Source organism: Rhineura floridana, chromosome 4, assembly GCF_030035675.1.
Source record: "Rhineura floridana isolate rRhiFlo1 chromosome 4, rRhiFlo1.hap2, whole genome shotgun sequence".
Lineage (NCBI taxonomy): Eukaryota > Metazoa > Chordata > Lepidosauria > Squamata > Rhineuridae > Rhineura > Rhineura floridana.
The window spans coordinates 150,763,160-150,783,234 of NC_084483.1; the positions used below are offsets into that span (position 1 = coordinate 150,763,160).

At 41.1% G+C, this 20,075-nt stretch overlaps 1 protein-coding gene across 6 annotated transcripts in view; it reads left to right on the forward strand.

Annotated features, from left to right (window-relative positions):
• The window catches only part of VEGFA (vascular endothelial growth factor A), a 30,036-nt gene extending 21,062 nt beyond the window's left edge, over positions 1 to 8,974 (forward strand). For 2 of the 6 annotated variants that reach the window (XM_061624810.1, XM_061624813.1), the window contains 3 exons: positions 1,596 to 1,661; positions 2,789 to 2,920; positions 5,065 to 8,974. In XM_061624810.1, coding sequence (XP_061480794.1) covers positions 1,596 to 1,661; positions 2,789 to 2,920; positions 5,065 to 5,086 — 220 coding nt within the window. In that variant the 3' untranslated portion in view covers positions 5,087 to 8,974. The remainder of the gene's footprint in view (positions 1 to 1,595; positions 1,662 to 2,788; positions 2,921 to 5,064) is intronic. The other 4 variants (XM_061624811.1, XM_061624814.1, XM_061624815.1 and 1 more) reach the window with 2 other exon arrangements.
• Positions 8,975 to 20,075: the final 11,101 nt, after the last annotated feature.

Sequence of the window (20,075 nt, forward strand, 5' to 3'; positions counted from 1 at the left end):
TGCTTGTAGTTCTGGCAGTATTCTTAGATACTTATTCTGATTGTAGTTAGGAAAAGAGAAACTGGTACCAACCAGCAGGCTTGAACAAGGCCCAGGAAGCATACTGTCACTTATCCTCACAGGCTGCCTCTTCTTCCCACCCAATTGATGTGAACTGCTTCTGGGAGGGAAGGAGATAGAATTTTAGGTGAGACAAAGGAAGCTTCTCAAAATGCTCTTGCCACAAGAGCTTATTGCCTTGAGCTTTACCTTGCTTCTTTCTGTGTGCATCTTTCCCTTGATCTACCGCTAGCATAGGGCTCCAGGTTCCCACAGACATCCACTTGGGTACGAGGGTTGGAGTGGAGCATTCTTGCCTGCTGATCTAGATTGTTCAGATTATCAAAAATAACATGTATTGAGAAGGGCTGTAACTCAGTGGTGGGGCACACGTTTTACACACAAAGAATTCAAAGTTCAATCTTGGGCATCTCCAGGTAGGGCTGGGAAAGACACCTGCCTGAAACCCTGGAAAGCCAGTGCTAGTCATCATAAGCAGTATTGAGAATAGATGGATAAGGCGGTTTCCTTCATTCCTATTTTTTTAGTTAAAAAGATGGAACAATGAGTTTATGTATTAGCAGTCTCATATCTCAGCTATAGGGAGGTGGCTCTAAATTCTTTGGCAAAGAAGAGGACTGTGTCATCTCCCAAACACAGATAATTAGGTGAGCCTTACCTCGATATCTCATCATCCAGAAATTGGCTGTTTGGCAGGTCTCTGTTCCCCAAAAGGGACTTCAGAGGCAAGAGGGATTGAGCAGCCATTTTTTTGGGGGGGGTAGTCCTCTTGCATCATTGTTTGCCTGCCTGCATGTGTTACTACTTCAGTCTTCCCAAACAATCCCAGCAGCAAAGGGACAATAGAACTGACTGCTCTGCTCTTGATAGATTGTGAAGAGATGCTCATAGCATTGGGTGCTGGGTTCGAATGGGCTGTAATACTCTGGTCTTCAGAGTAAGGCTGAAGAGGAAGAGGTTAAGATTTAAGTCAACAGTCCATACTCCCTTCACTAGCACATAGAGCTCCTCTTCCACTCGCTGCTAGCCTACATTTGAGCACAGTGGAATTCTTGGAGCTAGATTTCTGAGGTCAGAAGTTCTGCATGTCAGAATTATCCAGGCACACACTGGGCAAGGCACAAATGGTTTATCAAGGGCAATGGGTGCCTGCCTGCATTGTTCCTTACCAACTGATGATGGGTGATGCATTGCATTTGGGCATACCTCTAGGCCTCTTTCAGCAAGCCCCTCCTCTGAGTGGGGAGAAGAAGCTCCTCCCATCTCTTGGGGAAATGGCAGGGTTGTGCACTGAGACACTGTTGCATCTGCCTTCAGTTGGAGAGCACACTGAGCTGCCACATCCATGATTCAGCTCTGTACCATGACCCAAAGACTTTCCAGCCTTCCTTTCTTCCTGGGCTTCCTGTTCTCCCAAGGGCACAGGGCGGTTCCCTCCCTTCCCCTTTCTGTTTTCTTCCTTTCCCCTTCGCCCTCTCTTTCTCTTTCCTTCTCTTTCTTCCTTTCTTTCTTTCTGCTTTTATTTTTTCTTCCAGAAAATCAAAGCGAGGGAAGGGTCAAAAGAGAAAGCGCAAGAGAGGCCGGTATAAACCACAAAACTTGTACGTTTGCATCATGTGCTTGTAGACTCTGCCCTTTCCCCATTTCTTCCCATCACCCCCCAAATCAAACACCTGCTTGCAATACACCCAATTAAAAACACAACTTCCACCCACTTCTCCAAATCACTCATTCATGAAGCTGGGGTGGTTGCACTCATGGTGGTGGCATAGCTTTGGCACATCTGGCACAGAAGCATAAAAAGGAGGAGTGATTCTTCTTCTTGCTTGGGATTATTCTTTATCTTCTGAAGGCACAACAACATGAAGGGACAGGCAGGCTTATTTGCTTCGCTGTTACTGCACCCTGCAATGCCCCTGTGTGATTCCCCCGCTCTCTTCTGTTAATTTCCCCTCAGCTTTCACTTTAAGCCTGTTATTGTTCATGAGGCTGGCAACGAGGGCTTGGTGCTTGCTGTTCATGCATGTCTCTGTCTGTGTGTGTGTGTGGGATCTGAGGGTAACACTAACCAGTGAGGAGCTAGAGGATTCTGGGAAATCTACAACGAGCGCTTGCTCTCTCTGTCTCTCTCTTTCTCTCTGTGCTGGATATTGGTGGCTTCTCCTTTTCTCTGTGTTTCCCTATTCAGTTCACAAAGTCCTGCATTGCTAATAATCTGGTGGCAGCTCTGGAGCAGGAAGGGAATTTAAAAAGTAACTATTTTGATTCTGTTCCTAAAAAACGTTTTTTAAAAAAGCGGAGCAAGAAACATCTGAGGAGCTTGTCTCATCCCCTTTCCTTTAAAAAAAAAAAAAAAAAATAGCTGTTCCCCTGCTTAATATTAGCAGGAGTTTTTCTGAAGGGATAACACTTTTTTGGCTTCTGGTTTGGGGACCTCTATTAACATCATGAGGATCTCACCATTTTTACCTCGGCCAATTGGACTAAATGCAGGATTTGTGGATTATACAGTTGTAGAGAGTCCCATTTCTTTCTCTTTAAAGCTCTTGCAAGTAAGTGTTGGAATGCCTTTGGGACTGTCCACAAGGCAGCAGTGTTCTGAATGAGCAACACTGAGCGCGTGGGGGTTGGGGGCAGGGGTTGCTTCAATGTTTAGGGTGTTGCATGTGTAAATTTCTTCCCGCTAAAGCGCTGTAGCTTAGACCTCTTTCCTTTTGCCTTTTTGCAGTCACTGTGAACCTTGCTCAGAAAGGAGAAAGCACTTGTTCAAACAAGATCCCCAGACCTGTAAATGTTCCTGCAAATTCACAGACTCACGTTGCAAGTCGAGGCAGCTTGAGTTAAACGAGCGCACTTGCAGGTTTGTGTTCTGAAGAATGAAAGAGAAAAAAAATACCCACATAACATATGGGCACACATTCACACACGCGTGCATGCAACACACACACACTCACATTGAGAAAGAGCAAGAGAGATAAAGTTCGCTTCTTGCTGTCTTCTGGCGCCAATGTTCTATGACCTCTCCTTTTCCCTACTTTACACGGATAGGGAAAACGATGGTGTTGTATGTCTAAAGTTATGAGCTTCCTGTGTTATGCTAGGGCTGGGCTGGAATTATTTATTGATTGAATTATTTATTGACATTTATATCCTGCCCTTCCTGTCAAAGGAGCCCAGGGCAGCAAATGGCTACAGATAGGGTGGTGTTAACATAGAATATGCTTCTTGGAGAACAATATGGCTCATTCCATGTTGCTAGAAACCAGGGGAAAGGGCTCAGGCCCTTTGATGCAAGTGCATATATAACCAAATAGAATATTTAATAATCATAAAAGTCCTTTTTGCTCCATACACAGATCTCATCCTCACTAGGTTTTCAGGATATCAGGAGAACCAAAGCATAACTAGACTATGCTCCCAGCTCCTTGAAATCTTTATTCAGGCTTGTAATAGTCCACCCCTCCATGATGTATGAGTGCAATTGGAAGAATGACTTGCATGGACAAGCATCTGGGCTAGACCTTGGATGGTTCCAATAGGCAGAAGCTATGTCAAAAGCCAGTGATATACCCCACCTGATGGTCTGGCTGCATGCATGTGAGATGTTGTCATTTCTATATCCTCTCTATGACCACAAATACCACCCTACCATTCACAAAGATTCCAGAGCTTCCTGCCACTTAGAGGTTTCATACATCCTCTTGTTATGTTTGGGAGATGAGCATTGATATCTCTGAAGAAAGGGTCTCCTGCAGACAAGGCTGGAAGGGCAGGAGTCCATTCATTATCCAGGAATAGTACAATGTGGTACTGCAGCAGCCTTCTGTCAACTGGATACCCTCTAGATATATTGGACAGTGGAGAGTTGTAGCTGTCGACCAAAACATCTGGAGGACACTTTCTTGGCGAAGGCTGATCTGCAGTATCCCCAAACAACCGTGTGTGTGCTTACATATATATTCATCTTGATAACGTTGGGCTTTTTGATACCGCTCTCCAGGAAGCTCGGTTCTCTGCTAGTAGAAGAGCTTGAGACACCACTCTCTATGCAGAGGAATATTGTGAGGGGTTGTAACCTGAGCATAGATGCCTTTTGCTGCAGAAAGAAGAGAGCCAGCTCTTCTTGAGTTACGGTTCACCCTGCCGAAGTAGTCCCTGGAGAGAAACCAGGCGGCTTCTTGCCCTTGACCTTTCTGTGTTTTCCCTTAAACTATCCAAAGAGCAGCTTGGAGTCCTCATTGCTAAAAGCTTAAGGCTCAGAAGTATTCCTAAGCGAGGAAGCAAATGCTCTTCAATTGAGAAATGTTTCACTCCATGGTAAATTTCTCTCCTGGGCAGGGAAAATGCTGATATCCAAGGTGTCTTGTCAGTGCATTGGGTGGGAGGAAAGGTTGGGTGCGTCGGGGCTGGCAACTTGTTAGCTGTTTCAGTGTTGAAAGCTACTTCAGATGAACTTTCATTCCTGTGGAATTATGAAATCTTGGCCTTAAAACGGCACAGCCAATCCATCTTCCTCCTGCTTCTGCCACAAACTGTTGCTGTTGCTGCTGCATTCAGGTGCTAACCATTCAGTTATCCAAACAGTGGAATGAGAGACAGTTGTGTTCCCGCACCACCACCTGCACGAGAGTCACTCATGGCTTTGTTTGGCTGCACCTTAAAACAAAACAAAAGCTAGATTGGGAGGGAGGGGATAACTTGTGTATGTGAGTAGAGATATGCAAAGATGTAAGATGACAGCTCTGAGGAGAAAGTCATTTTCTATCATTACTTAGGGGTGGTGGTGGTGGGGAAATCTGAGCAAATGCAGTATTTTTTCTTTGCTCTTTAAGACAAATCTCAGCTCACCCCATTTGTGTGGATTTATGTGGGGAAGCAATTTGGCTGACCAAATCTTTTAGCTCTGTAGTTCTCCTCAACCTACTGCCTTCATAAAGAATCCCACACCTAAGTTACTTCAGAAAAGCATAACCTCTCCTCCTCCCCACCCCCTCTCTTTAACAGATGTGAAAAACCGAGACGGTGAGCAGCAGAGAAGAAAAAGGAGTGGGGGAAGAGCCTTGGATTCTGGAGCCTGATATCTCGCCTGGTGAAAAAACACTAATCCAAATGAACACTAAAATGAAGGATCAGTAGAGCACAGCACTTTGAGTACGGACGATGGACTCCGGAAGGAACATTCCCCAAGGACCCTCACAGGATTCATCTTTTGGTTTTGAACTGATTTTATAGAGAGACTTTCCTTCTCATGCTGCTAAATAATAGAGCCAGGGAGACTGGAGTGGTATATGTTTTGGGACTCCCATTTCACATGAATAAAAATATATATGTTTGTAAATATAGATATACATATATATTCTGAGTTTTAAAAACATTGCTAACATTATTGGTGTCTTCACTGGATTATATTCAACTGCTGTGGACACAAGTGGGCTACTTGGGGCATACATGCTGATGGCTTCAGCCAAAGCCCTCAGTGCCATCTTCATACTCTTGCTGACTCTGTAAAGCACACTGCTCCACCAACCTCAGTTCCCCCCAGTCTTGTATGGAGAGACATTTGCACCACAGAGGAGGTGGCAGGGGATTCCAAAGATGGGGCATTGGAATATTATGGGTCAAAAGGTCAAGGAAAGGACTCTAGATGCTAGGTCTGAGGATTCTGTCAACTTGCCTCCCTCTCTTCTCCAAAACTATCTGCTCCGACTTGTCTTGCAACCTGCCTATGTTGCTGGGGACGGTGGTGTACATTGTATTGACTTGCTAAAGAAACTTTGCTGTGGATTTATGTCCTGGCCTTTAACAGTGGAAAGTGGATGATGCTTGTCGGCTTGAGGAGGCATTGCTGGAATCTACAATCTTGTATCCCTTTTGGCTACTTAAGTAAGGATATAGGGCTGGCAGTACATGGAAGCAAGAAACGGAAACTGGTGACTAGCCAGGCAGTTGAACAGCGCTGTCTGCCATCATTATGCACAGAGCTGCCATTGAAGATGCTTATGGAACATCTCTGGAAAGGGATATTAATCTAAAGTATATATGTACAATAGGAGGGGTGTATGTGTGAGTGTCTGTCTGTGGAGTACATACACACAACTATACAGGTATTTTTGTGCCTGAGTTCAAAATTGGATAGTGACATTTTCAGCCCACTGGGCAACATCCGATGAGAGCTTACTTCTACTGTTTTGAATTCATTAATATCCTCAATCTGTTGTAACGTGACTGAATCGAGACATCTTGTGCTATGCTGGACTTAACGTAACCTTTATTTCTGTCCACCACTATGATGGCAGGATAACGTTGCCTATCCTACCAATACATGGTTTTGTTTATTTCCAAATGTGTTTCGTTGCAACAGAAGCTTATTTAGTAAGACATTATGAAGCACTCTCCACCCCACTACCAAACATTAAATAATTATAATGATCTTATTTGCCTGAAGTAAACTCTCATTTGGACATGACCTTTACTTTGGGGGTGCCCATCTTAAGACGTTTTGAAAGATGCCTGTTTTTTTTTTCTCCTGTCGTAACCTTGAGCATGTGCTATTTGGAAATCTGGGCGTTAGGGTTTCCTGTTCTTGAATGTTAAGTGTTGAGTTGTTCAGAGAACACTTGTCTGATCTGGCTTGGTGATGCAAATATAGCCTTAACATGACTAACCCCATTGATCATGCTTCTGCACTAAAAAGTTCAGTCCATTCTTATGCGGAGCCTGATTAAGGTTGGTAGAACCCTAGAGTGGCTAATATCTTCAGGCTCTCCAGATCTTGGCAGTATCACCCAACTCCTTTTACAGCAGCCTTCCCAACCTGGTACCCTCCAAATGTTTTGGATTATAACTAAACTTCAGCCAGGTTGGGAAGGGCTGTTGAATTAAACAGGCTTGTGTGTGTGTATGTTTGTAAAGGTGCAGTCAACAGCCATCATAAAACTGCAAAGCCAGTGGCTGACATGCAATGCCTGCAATCCTGAGGACCATGTGTACACTATCCCTAAGCAAACTTCTGTGTGTGTGGCCCTTGGGACAAGCTTTGAAACTGTAAAATGGGCAAGAGTTCTTTTTCACCCCGGCATGGGGATTGCCTTAAAATGGGCCCTTCAGCTAGTCACCTACGTATATACAGATTTAGAATAATGGATATTTAAGTGTCCTTGTGGGATCAGGCTAGAATGCCCAGTGCCTTGCAAGATAAAAACACTTGGAACACCAAAGCACCACAAATCACTGGGCATTAAGTGGACATTTTGATCAGGAAAGGAGCTGGCAGGGTAGATGTTTAAAGGCAGCAATGTACTTTTAATGCCTAAAGTTTATTGACTTGCCCAAATACACTCTGACCTTATCTTGCTTTGCCAGCAAATGAGTGGCATTAATGGCGCCATATTGATTGCTTGGCAAGTGCATCAGTGGTACAGTGGGCAACATAGGTACAACTTCTTTGAAAGTCTAGATGAAATGTAATTGGTGGGTGAGTGGGTGGTGCTTCTGCACTAGAATTACCCTGGAAGAGCAGTGTTTCCATTTTTCTTGTTGGATTGTACCTAGCATCCATGATATCGCAGGCAGTTTCTGCAGTTTTTAATCAGATGCATGTGGTACGGACTTTTTAAGATTAGAAGCAGCATTGTTGCCTTTGAAAATCTATTCCTATATAATTTATGTAAAATATACTGGCATTCACTGTGTGCACACACCTGTATGCTGCTGCTTGCATGGACCTGTGGCTATCTGGTTGCTCAAGAGATAGTAAGGCCAGCTCTGAAAATGCTAGTTACCTCGGTGGATGGGTAGAATGAAACCAAACTTCTCCTTCCCTTGCAATGGGATAGAGATAGGTCCTGGATTCTGTTCCCAGTTTCCGAAAAATTTGGCACTCAGAGCTGGCTATCTGCTTGGCATTGCAAACATATTTCCTAATTCAGTGTTGGGAGACTGTGTGTGCAGTCCTAAGTGCTGGGAATGCAGAGATCTAGAACCATGTGCCCAGCTCCCTTTTTCTCTGTGTGTGGAAGCGAGCTTCCAATTGCCTTCACTGGAGTGGGGTATAGGCCTGGTGCTCAGTTTCAGAAGTTTTCTTTTTTTAATGAAGTTATATTTGGTCTGTGTCAGAATGCTGCCAAATGCCTGTCTGTTTACAGACAAGCAAAAAATCAGCTTGTTGCAAGTGTGATTAACCACTATGAAATGCCCTTCCAACCAATAGCAAATGTGATGTGTAGTGTGTGTGTGTAGTGTGTGTGTCTGCGCGCATTACTAAAATGTATATATTCATGCTGTGCGAGGTGACAAAAGATTGTTCTATATACTTGTTTAATATCCCTTTTTAAAAATTAGAAATTAAAAAATAATTTAAACTAGGTATTTTTCAGTATTCTTTGTTAATATTTAATTTTACTATTTATAAACCGTACCTCCCTTTTTTTGTACTGTTATGTATAAATTTTTAACTCTTCTGTTCCATCCAATCTATCTCCAGTTGTTGGCAGAGTCAGTAGCATGATCAGTTATTTAATTAATATTTCTAACACCCACCCCCTACACATTCCTTTTGAGGCAAGGGTTATACATCTACATATTATATATATATTTGGTTATATGTATGTGTGTGTGTGTATATATATATATATATATATATATGTTTATGTATATGTGTGATTCGGAATAAATAGACACTACAATTTTTTTTATATATGTAATCCCCCAGCCCCAGAAATATAGAAAATTTTACTATCATTTTATTTATTGGTGCTACTGTTTATCTGTAATGTGGCGAGAAAAGATTTCACTAGCCACACTGGCTAATCTCAAGATTCCATATGAAATATTTATTTTTAGACAAAAAATAACAAATATATCTTTAAAAAAACCACCATCTATGACTTTTTTGTAATAAAGAATTTAATTCTCACTTTGTTTTCTTTTTTCCCTTATTTTGAACTGCTTTTACAAATTGGTACGGGGGAGGGGAGGAGAAGGGCCTATAGAGCTGTCAAAATGTATTGTGGACAAGAGTGATGACAAGAATCAACACTTGAGGCATGCCAAGGCAGATCATACACTGTAGCCCTGTCACAAACAAAAAACAAATTGTGTATCAAGAAGGGAGGTAACAATTAGTCAATTAATTAACTGTTTAATTAAAAACATGCACCTGATTTATAAGTACTTCTGCTAGGACTGCGGAAACTGGCCCTTGAGATATAGTTCCCATCATCCCTGGCCATTGGCCATGCTGGCTGTAGCTGATGGGAGTTGGAGGCCAACAACATTTGTAGGGCTGCAGATTCTCCACCCTTGCTTAAAGAAAGAGCAGACGGTAAGTATTTTTCTTAAGGGACAATTTGACCACTTTCTTTTTTAAGGAGGAAATGGTTTTTCTAAGGGCCAAAGTAGACATAACATTTCTTAGGTAGTTTGATTTTGTGTGGCACTTAAAAAAAACCAGAAGGGTGGGCAGGCAGGAGCTAGCCAGTTCAGGACTATGGAGACAGGAGACATTAATCCATTGTACCTGACATGCTCCCAGGGAGAATTGGACCACACTGCACTTGCTATTCACCATGGCAGGAAAGCTCCCATAGACACCAAGGAACAAAAGGTTAAAACCTTCCCCTCCCCATGCCAAAGTACTGATCTAGCTCAGTGTCTGACCCCAGCTATTTTTTTTAAATAAGAAACTATTGTATTATTCATGTACATGACTGTGCCAAGGTATTGATAATCCTTGACAAGTTCAATGTCCTCATTGTCAACTTTGTTACATAAATCTTCTGTTCATTACTTTAGTGTTCTTGACGTTCAGCTGTAGTCCTGCTTTTGTGCTTTCCTCTTTAACTCATCAGAATTCATTTTAAATCATTACTGGTTTCTGCTAGTAGTATGGTATCGTCTGCATATATTGATATTTCTCCCTCCAATTTTCACACCTCCTTCATCTTGGTCCAATCCTGCTTTCCGTATGATGTATTCTGTGTATAGATTAAACAAATAGGGTGATAAAATGCACCCCTGTCTCATACCGTTTCTGATTGGGAACCAATCGATTTCTCCATATTCTGTCCTTACAGTAGCCTCTTGTCCAGAGTATAGGTTGCAGATCAGGACAATCAGATGCTGTGGCACCCTTGTTTCTTTTAAAGCATTCCATGGTTTTCCATGATGGTTAAGTGTTGGACTATGACCTGGGAGACCAGGGTTCGAATCTCCACACAGCCACGAAGTTCACTGGGTGACCTTGGGCCAGTCACTGCCTCTCAGCCTCAGAGGAAGGCAATGGTAAAATCCCCTCTGAATTCCGCTTACCATGAAAACCCTATTCATAGGGTCGCCATCTGTGGAATCGACTTGAAGGCAGTCCATTTCCTTTTTCTCCCAGTCAAAGACTGTAATCTATAAAGCACAGGGTGATTTCCTTCTGAACTTCCTTGCTCTGTTCCATTATCCAATGTTTGTTTGTGATATGATCTCTTTTGCCTCTTCCCTTTTTAAATCCAGCTTGGATGTCTGGCATTTCTCTTTCCATATATGGTAAGAGTGTTCATTGTAGAATCTTGGAACATTATTTGCCTGGGATATTAAGGCAATAGTTCGATAATTACTGCATTCCCTGGGATCCCCTTTCTTTTGAATTGGGATGTATATTGAACGCTTCCAGTCTGTGGGGCATTGTTTAGTTTTCCATATTTGTTGACTTTTTTTGTCAAAATTTGGACAGATTCAGTCTCAGTAGCTTGTAGCAACTCTGTTGATATTCCAAGTATTTTAAGAGCCGCTTTCACCTCACATTCTAAAATTTCTGGTTCTTCATCATACGGTCCTCCATGAATGAATCTGTCATCCTGGCATCTTTTTTATAGCGTTCTTCAGTGTATTGCTTCCATCTTTTATTTCATCTCAGTCTGTCAGTGTCTTCCCCTGTTGATTATTCAACATCCCTACTCTTGGTTTAAATTTCCCTTTCATTTCTCTAATCTTTTGGAATAGGGCTCTTGTTCTTCCCTTTTTGTTGTCCTATTTCTTTATAATAGCTATTGTAATAGTTCTCTTTGTCCCTATGTACTAGTCACTGTATTGTTGCATTTAGGGTTCTGACCATGTACCTATCTCCTCTTGCTTTTGCTTTCCTTCTCTCTTTAACCATTTTAAGAGTTTCTTCAGTTATCCATTGGGGACTTTCTTTTTAACTAGAGGTAACTGTCTTTTTGCATTCTTTCCTGATAATGTCTCTGACTTCACTCCATAGTTCTTCTGGTTCTCTGACAACTAACTTTAAAGCATCAAATCTGTTCCTTATTTGATCTTTATATTCTTCTGGGATGTTACTTAAATTGTATTTTGGCATTATGATTGCTTTGTTGTTGTTTAGCTTTACTCTGATTTTCGATATTATGTAAACTCAAAAGCTTGCTCTGTTGTGTTATTTCAAAACTGACATTTCATTATTTGCAGAATTTGGAATATTTTTCTGGCAGAAGGTGGGAGTGAAGGAAGAGGTGAGGGCCCATATTCATGTGTTGGAAAGTGAGATAAAGGCATAACGGAGTTACAGTTATCCATGCTCTGCCCATAAATACAGGGTGTTTTTACAGATGCAACTTGTATGCTTTCAAACTACACTAGAAACTTGGCTGAATGGTGTCATCACAAGAACAGCCTGGATTTCAGCCCTCATTAGTGGAGCAGTAGTTACCTTATCTAGTGACCTAAGGCCACGAAACAGCTCTCTTCAACATTAATCTATGGGCAGAATTCCAACAAGCTTCAAAGCCTTCACAGCTGTGCCCTTAGACATCCAGCTCTTTCTATCTACTACTAATCAAGCAGTTCTAGTCAGAAGGCAAAATGCCCAACCAGAAGGCTCTGATTTAACATAGGGATTGCTGCAAAATATATCAGCCTGACATTTTCATGTGACCACTGAATATGTGTGCAAACAAAGGCATTATTAGTCCCACTGGAGATTATTGATGTCTATTTTATCTGGACCTATGCCACAGGATGCCAGGCTTTTGATGGTGCTAGCAATCAATGTGATCAGTACTCCAGTGATTTCCTGAAGTACATAATCTCAGCAGGAATGATTATGGACTCTCAGGAAATATCAGCATCGCACGTCTAAATCCATGCTTTGGTTAAGTGCAGATTAGATGACTTGGTAAGGACGTCTTTGAAGACAGTCCAAAAAGTACCGATGGTTCAGGTTATTAACAGGAAGTGACCTGATGCAATTTATTTTTTAAAATAAATTTTATCTTCAAAATAAAATATAAACATAACTAACAAAATAAACCCAAAATATTACACTATGTAGATCATAAACATATTGCTTGTAAAGATTACATTTTTATCATCCATAGTGAATTGTTAACACAATTTTAATTCATACATTAATACTGTTCCCTTTCTTTTCCTTTCCTGCAGGAGTTTTGAATATCATTCCTACCCTTTCATTTATTGGACTACTTAACAATAGTGCCATATCCATGTGTATGCATGTGTATGCATGTGTATGCATTGGCAGGGGGATCCATATATCTTATAGATTTATATAATTGATAAAATCATACCATACTGAAATGAAATTAGTCTCTTTACTTTGTCCTCTTGCTCTTGCTCTTTAAATTATATATTAGTTTTTTCAGTAGAGGTATATCCCAAACTGTGTTATACCAAGAATCTATATTTGCATCTTTAAGGTCTTTCCAACATCGTACAATAGTAATCCTTGGTGCTGCTAACAAATAACTTACCAATTTCTTATTTTTAATATCAAGATCTTCATTCAGAAATAAATTCAATATTGCTAATTGTGGTGTCAATGTGATTTTTGTTGGGTTATCTGTTCAATCTCCTTAATCACAGATACCCAAAATCTGATTTTGTTGACACTACCACTGCATATGTATGTACCAATTCTTTGACACCCCCTCCAGCACATTGAAGATGTTCCTGGATTCATCAATGCTATTTTTCTAGGTGTCAGATAACACTGATACATGATTTTCAAAGACAATTCTCTGTGTTTAGCTGCTATTCAGTGTGGTGGCTTATTCCATTGTGTTACCCACTCTTCCCTGTCTATTTCAATTACACGTTCTGTTTCCCACCTCAATTTTAATTCTGATGTATCTCCTCCTATGTAATCAACCAAGATTTTATATGTATTGGATGTCAGGCCCTTTGAATCCTCTGAATATGCTAATATTAATTTCTCAGATCTGGTAAATCGTGTTGAATGGGAAATCCCATTCCCATGGTTATTATGGAAACAAATAATTTTTTTAATAATCCAGAAATAAAAGAAGCTGTAACTCACTAATGAAATTTATGAAAACATTTATACCCTGCCTTTCTGTCAGAGATCCTTAAAGTGGCTTACAACACCTAATTTTAAGATACTAACAATATCCACAGCAGCAACCAAAATGATCATGGGACTGGAGAAGTTACAATGTTTGGGGTGTTTCAGATTAGAAAAAAAGGGGAGATAAAATCATGGTCAGATCACTTCCTGTTGGGGTTAAACAGGTGGCAACTGGTTCCACAGTCAGTAAGAGATTTAATAGGCTGGCCCAAGCATCCCCAGAGGGCGATGGAATTTGTGGGATTCCTGAGAGCTTCTGTTGAAGTCCTAGTACTCTGTGGAATGTGTAGTAGTTCTAATCCTTTCTCACTGGTCAGAACCAGATTGGTTTACTGGGGTGCTGAATGCTATGATGCAGGAAACAGCTTGAAGGCAAGTGGTGGAAAACACGACAGGTAAGATATCATTATAGAACCTCTTGTGATGATGGCAAAGAAACATTACTTTTCCATCACCATTGGATCAATATAGTGTCATCTGACAGCACTTTCTAAGTGGTTTTTCTAACTTGTTTGTTCATTATTTATTTAGAAAACCTATAAACCGCTTGGTCACAATAGGCTCTCCAAACAGTATGCACATAATATTGGAGATAAAACACAGCTAAAACAAACAAGCTAAAAAGCATGTTTGTGAACTACTGCCTTATTATTATTATTATTATTATTACTACTACTACTACTACTACACCATCCAATTAAAAACAAAATACATAAAACTGTCATAATTAAAAACAAAGTTAAAATCAATAGAACAGACATTATATATCTGGGGCTATCAAGAACAGCCCTCCTTGGACTGGGAAAATTACAAAACTGTCAGTCTGATCTGCTACTAATATTCTTTTCCTGGGCAAAGAGCTTAGTTGGTTGTCCCTATGCAACTCCATTATGTGGATGAAACCAATTATTTAGTTCCATTTCAGTTGGGCTTTAGGCCTGGCTTTGGTATAGAAGCTGCCTTGGTCATCCTAACAGATGACCTATGCCAGAAGTGGGTTGGGGAGGTGCAACCCTTTTGGGCCTCCTGGGTCCTTTAAAGACTGTGCTTCCCTTGAACGATCAGGTTCACAGTTTTGGGGTGCTCATTGGTCTATTTTTGTAATCAGAGGCCCAAGTGCCCCCCATGGTACAGAGTGTTTCCCTCACAGCTGAGACTAGTGCACCAGCCTGACTAAGCTATCCATGCCCTAGTAAATGCCATGCATTGCATATGGGGCTGCCTTTGAAGAATGTCTGGAAACTGCAATTAGGCCAAAATGCAGCTGCTAGGCTGCCAGCTGGGACTGGGTGTTGTAATCATATTTCACCAGTGCTTAGAAAGCTGCACTGGCTTCTGGTAGATTTCTGGACACAGTTCAAAGTGCTGGTGCTTACTTTTAAAAAGCCCTGTATGACTTAGAACGAGAGGTCCAGTAGAATTGCTGACCTCCATAACATGTCTGTATGTTAAGATCAGTTTTAGAGGTCCTTCTCTGGATAACTCTGCCATCTGAGATGAGGTCTGTGGCAATGTCTGCGGCCACACACCAGTTATGGAATGTTCTCCCCAAGGAGATTTGCTCTGTGAACCTTGTTCTTTCTAGTACAAGGCAAAAACCTTTTTTATTTGCCCTGGCCATTTTAATTAATTCTTAATGGAATTAGTTGTCTGTTGCTTTTTAGCACCATTAGATGATGATGATAATAACAGTAACAGAATTTCATCAATGGAATAAACTCCCACGTAAATTAATCTCATCACTGATCAATAACTGATTAATCATCAAAGTGACCGTTAGCCATATTGGCTGGGGCTGATGAGAGCTGCAGTTCAGCAACATCTGCAGGGCCAGAGGTTTCCATCCTTGGCTTCCAGCAAAGCATGATCCACTCTGTCCAAAAAGCCTTCTTAGCATAGATAAATCTGTGCTGTCATCCATGCAAGCCTATGGGGCTCCTTAGGCATGGTGTTGGAGTTCTGGTATTCTTTCAGCACTTAGCTTGATCCTATCCATGTTTATCATTAAATCCAATAGAGTGCAGTGGGTTTACTCACAAGTAAGTGTACATGAGCTTGCAACCTAAAACTGAATTCCTTTACACATTTACCTGGGACTCGGAGTCTCTTTGAACTCTATGGGCCCTGTTTCTGAGTAGATATGTATTAAATTTGCATTGTTAAGCTTGTAAACTTGACATTTTCTATTAAAGGTCAAGCAGTCTAGTAACTCGAGCCCTTTCTGCTCCCCCAACAACTGAAGCATGGTCAATAGAAAAATCTCTTGTGCCTTCTGGCAATTTCAAGGCTAATTGATTTATTGTACACTTTTACTGAACATGTATTTAGTAATACTGCCTGCTAGACCAAGAACTTTCTGTTAATTTATTACATAACATTACACAACATGCCTTGCAACACAGAACTGCAAACCACAATGCAACTGTCAAATACCACTTTCACTAATACATAAGAAAGTCCGTTTCTAGCCCTTGCAACTGCTAATCAACTTCAAAAAAAAAAGAAGAAAATATGCACTAAAGCTGCACCCTGAGCTCGCATAACAAGGGTAAGTTCTCTGGATCTTGGTAAGACATGTGGATGGCATTGAATAAATAACAGAAAGTACGCTTAATATGTAAGCACAGGACACAAGAATCCTGCCCAAACTGAGCCCTTTTTGTGGTGTGATTTAATCATATTTACTCGGAATCAAGTCCCACTGAATTTTCCTAAGTAAGTATGCTGGAGATTGCAGCCTTATGGCACAATTCTATACATGCCTGCTCAGAAGGAAGTCCCATTGAGTGTCCCATTAGCAATTACTTACAGGAAAGTGGGTAGAGGATTGCCACCTTAGATATGTTGATCTCATCAAGAGATTGGGTTAAGGACATGCTTAACTCTCTTCCATTCAAATTAAGACTTAAACTATTTAGCTGTGGCTCATCAGAGGTTGCTCTGTATATCTGTATCATTATCCTTGCCCATCTTTAGATTTGCCCACTTTGCAATTCTGCACTATGTAAGACCAAGCTGCATGCTCAAGAATCATATAGTTAGAGGAGACTGTGTAGGCCATCATCCCTCAGTGTGATGCAAGAAATCCAGTAGTGCTTGTCCTGCCTCTTTCCCCCTTGCTATCACCTATGTTTCCCCTGCCTTTACCCGTTTCTGTTCAGCACTGCACTGGCTTCCCCCAGCTTGTTTCGCACAAAGGCACTTTCTCTCCTGTCACCCTTTCCCTTCAAAAAGAGAAGGTCAAAGACCAAGATGCTGGAGAGTGGGAACTTTTATTTTTGATAAAACCCAACGCGTTTCAGCCTGTTATCTACAGGCCTTCATCAGGGGATAATAGCTTGTAAGATTAAAAGACAAGCAAATGGCTTTCTGTACTGTACCAATATCAAATGTCTGATATCGGTTTTTATCCAAAATAAATGTTCCCACTCTCCAGCATCTTGGTCTTTGACCTTCTCTTTTTGATTGCTCATTTGGATGCTAGCCACCCTCTGTTTATACCCTTTCCCTTCAGCCATTTCCTGACATCCCCAGGTGAGACCTTCATTCTGGGCTCCTACTGGGAAGAACGGCGGGATATAAATCTAGTAAATAAATAATTCGGAAAGCCAAAGTGCAACACCATCAAGTTCAAAGCACTAGTTGCAGTTCCCATGAGAGACGCCATGGCTCTCCGCGGCACTCCTAGGTATTTTTGGAAGTAGCTTGGAAGTAAACCCCAATGCAGCCAACAGGGCTTGCTTCCATGTTTTTTTCCACATCAGTTTGAGATTTTTTATTTTTTTTTAAATCCTCCCAAAAATTCATCAGCATTTTAGCATGCATAAGCTGGAAGGAAGATGTGGGGCACTTCTTTTGGGTCCTTAGAGCTTTCTAAAGCAGGGATGGGAAGTATGCGGCCCTCCAGATGTGTTTATACTACCATTCCTATGCACCTTCCTATGTGAGTTGGGGTCTGACAAAATTTGGAGGGCCACAGGTTCCCCATCCCTATTTTAAAGGGTCTGGCACCATCACTGGCTGAAAATCCCTGCTACAGGACTGAGAAAAGCAAGCACTGTCAATCAGTCAATCAATCAATCAATCCCACACAGCCCTTAGAGGCTCAGGGCCCAGTCGTTTCTTTCATCTGATTGATCCAAGCTCCAGGTGTTGTTGGTCAGGGCCAGTTATCAGGGATGATGGGAGTTTTAGTCTATCTACATGTGGCGGGCACCTTGTTGGTGACACTGATCTAACCTCTTGAGCTCTACCTTCTTAGAACAAATGGTAACATTTCCTTAGAGGCTCCATTATATGCCATTTTATTTATGACTGACTTAGTTAAGCCAGTGTGTTGTAGTGGTTAAGGTGTTGGACTATGACCTGGAAGACCAGGTTTCGAATCCCCACACAGCCATGAAGCTCACTGGGTGACCTTGGGCAAGTCACTGCCTCTCAGCCTCAGAGGGAGGCAATGGTAAACCTCCTCTGAATACCGCTTACCATGAAAACCGTGTTCATAGGGTTGCCATAAGTCGGGATTGAGTTGAAGGCAGTCCGTTTCCATTTTTCAGTTAAGGTTACTTAGAGTAGCCTGAAGGTGACCAAATATCCAGCCCCAAGTTATGATTCTAGTGGATCCTACCCCAAAGTAGGGGATTAAATTAAGTAATCCTTATGTCCTATGTGTTCTACTGAATATCTGTATGTCTATCTACCTATCTATCTATATACACAAGCACACATACACACACAAATGGGTCTTTTTTGGGGGGGGGTTAAAAATGAGACAAGAAGAAAATGAAATGAAATAACAGTGGTCATTCTCAAAACAGTTGGTGATAACGTAGACATCCTGGCATTGGTAAACTGATGAACACACGTGGTATTTTTTTTAAAACACTTTATCTTAATTTAGGCCACAAGAAATTTGAATATCTTGATAAGATGAAGTTTAGTAGTTGTGATTGCAAGTTATAGTCTCCCTCTAAAGTTCCTTTGCTCAAGAATGGCTACTTTAAGATCAATTACAGATTGTGTGTCCCGGAAAGTAAAAATGTTCCCCCACTGGTTTCTAAATATTGCCATTTCTGATGTCTGGTGCCATTTATTCTTTTGATCACTTGTTTGTCTTATGGAGCATGGCATTGCTGGCAAATGATGGCACATATCAGATTGGAAGCTGAGCAGATGAGTCAACCCTTGATATTGTGGATGATATTAACAGCTCCTGTAATAGTTGTCCTTGTGCAGTAGCTTAGAGCTGTAGCCCAGATATTCCAAGATACAGGAGAAATAACTGAGACTGATCTTGCACCTCCTAGGTAAGAAATAAAATGAAGCAAGATGACCTAGTGATGTTGCTTCTAATACCATTCAGAACATTCACATCTGTGATGTGATTATGTAACCTGGGGTGTATAGTTGCTTATCTGATGTGCAATCAACTTTCACATTTGTATTAAAAGGACAGGTGCACATAAACCAATGCTGTACAGAAGCTGCTTTAAATAAACAGGTGATAGCTACTCCCAAACAGTAAGTTCATTTGTTTAAAATAAATAAATAAATCCCTATCCCCCCTGTAAGTTGTTTGTTGGAATGACCCGACACACAGAGAAGTTTCCTACTCCAGGTCTGGGAGTGTAGTTGAAGAACTCAAGACAAATTTTGTGCTATGTACTTGTTTTCCCCCTATTCAGGCTGCTTTCAGACATGGGGCTTATTGCATTAGTTTAATGGATTTAAATGGTAGTGCTTCTGTCCCGATTTCTAAAATTCCTTTCACACTGCAGTACCTGTTGTGTTAAGGAACAGTAGCTTTGTCAGCTGATATACCAGCATTTTGTGCAGCTTTCACATGGCTTGAATAAACATCTTGTTTTCGTACCCATGCATTATACACACGTATACTGTTCCCCACTGTGTAGGAGGTGTCTCCTCCCTTCGCCTTCTCCCTTTAGCATCTGACTTTTAAAATTATTTTAGTTGTATAGGCACAGGGCTATGTGTGTGAAATGCTGCTGCTATCTGTGCCTATGCCAGAATACCATTACAATTTTCATCAGGCAACAAACAAACAAAACATGGTGCACCTAATAGGTGGGAATGCACTGCATGCTGGGATGCCTGTCATATAAGCATAAGCAGCTGCAGCTTGTGAAAAACTCCCATGATTTTCTAGGTTCCCAGTCTTGCAAACGGATTATTTCTGGTATTATTTATCACAAAAATTAGCACTAAACTTGCACTATATTCCACTAGAATTCCAGAACTAGCTTGTACATTATGTGAAAGATGAAATGTAATGTGCGAATTACCATGTAAGAAATCATCAGAAGAATGGAATAAAGTGCAGTGTGAAAGCAGCCTATCTTAAATCCTGAATAACCTTCCCTGAACTAGTATATCTAACTTGACGGTAGGGGGGCAAAAAGCAGTATTAACTTTCCCATACAGCTACAGATTGTTGTTGATTTGAGCCCTATAAAATTGAAAGCTGGATTTGCTGGTATGATCTGGTTATTCTGGTTAACATGAGAGCAGGCACACTTGGGGAGTGAAACTGGAATTGAACGTGAACTAGCAAACTGGTTAGAACAGTTAATATTACTCAAACCAGAATTGAAGCTCAACCATAATTTAGTCTTGTTAAGTGTAACAT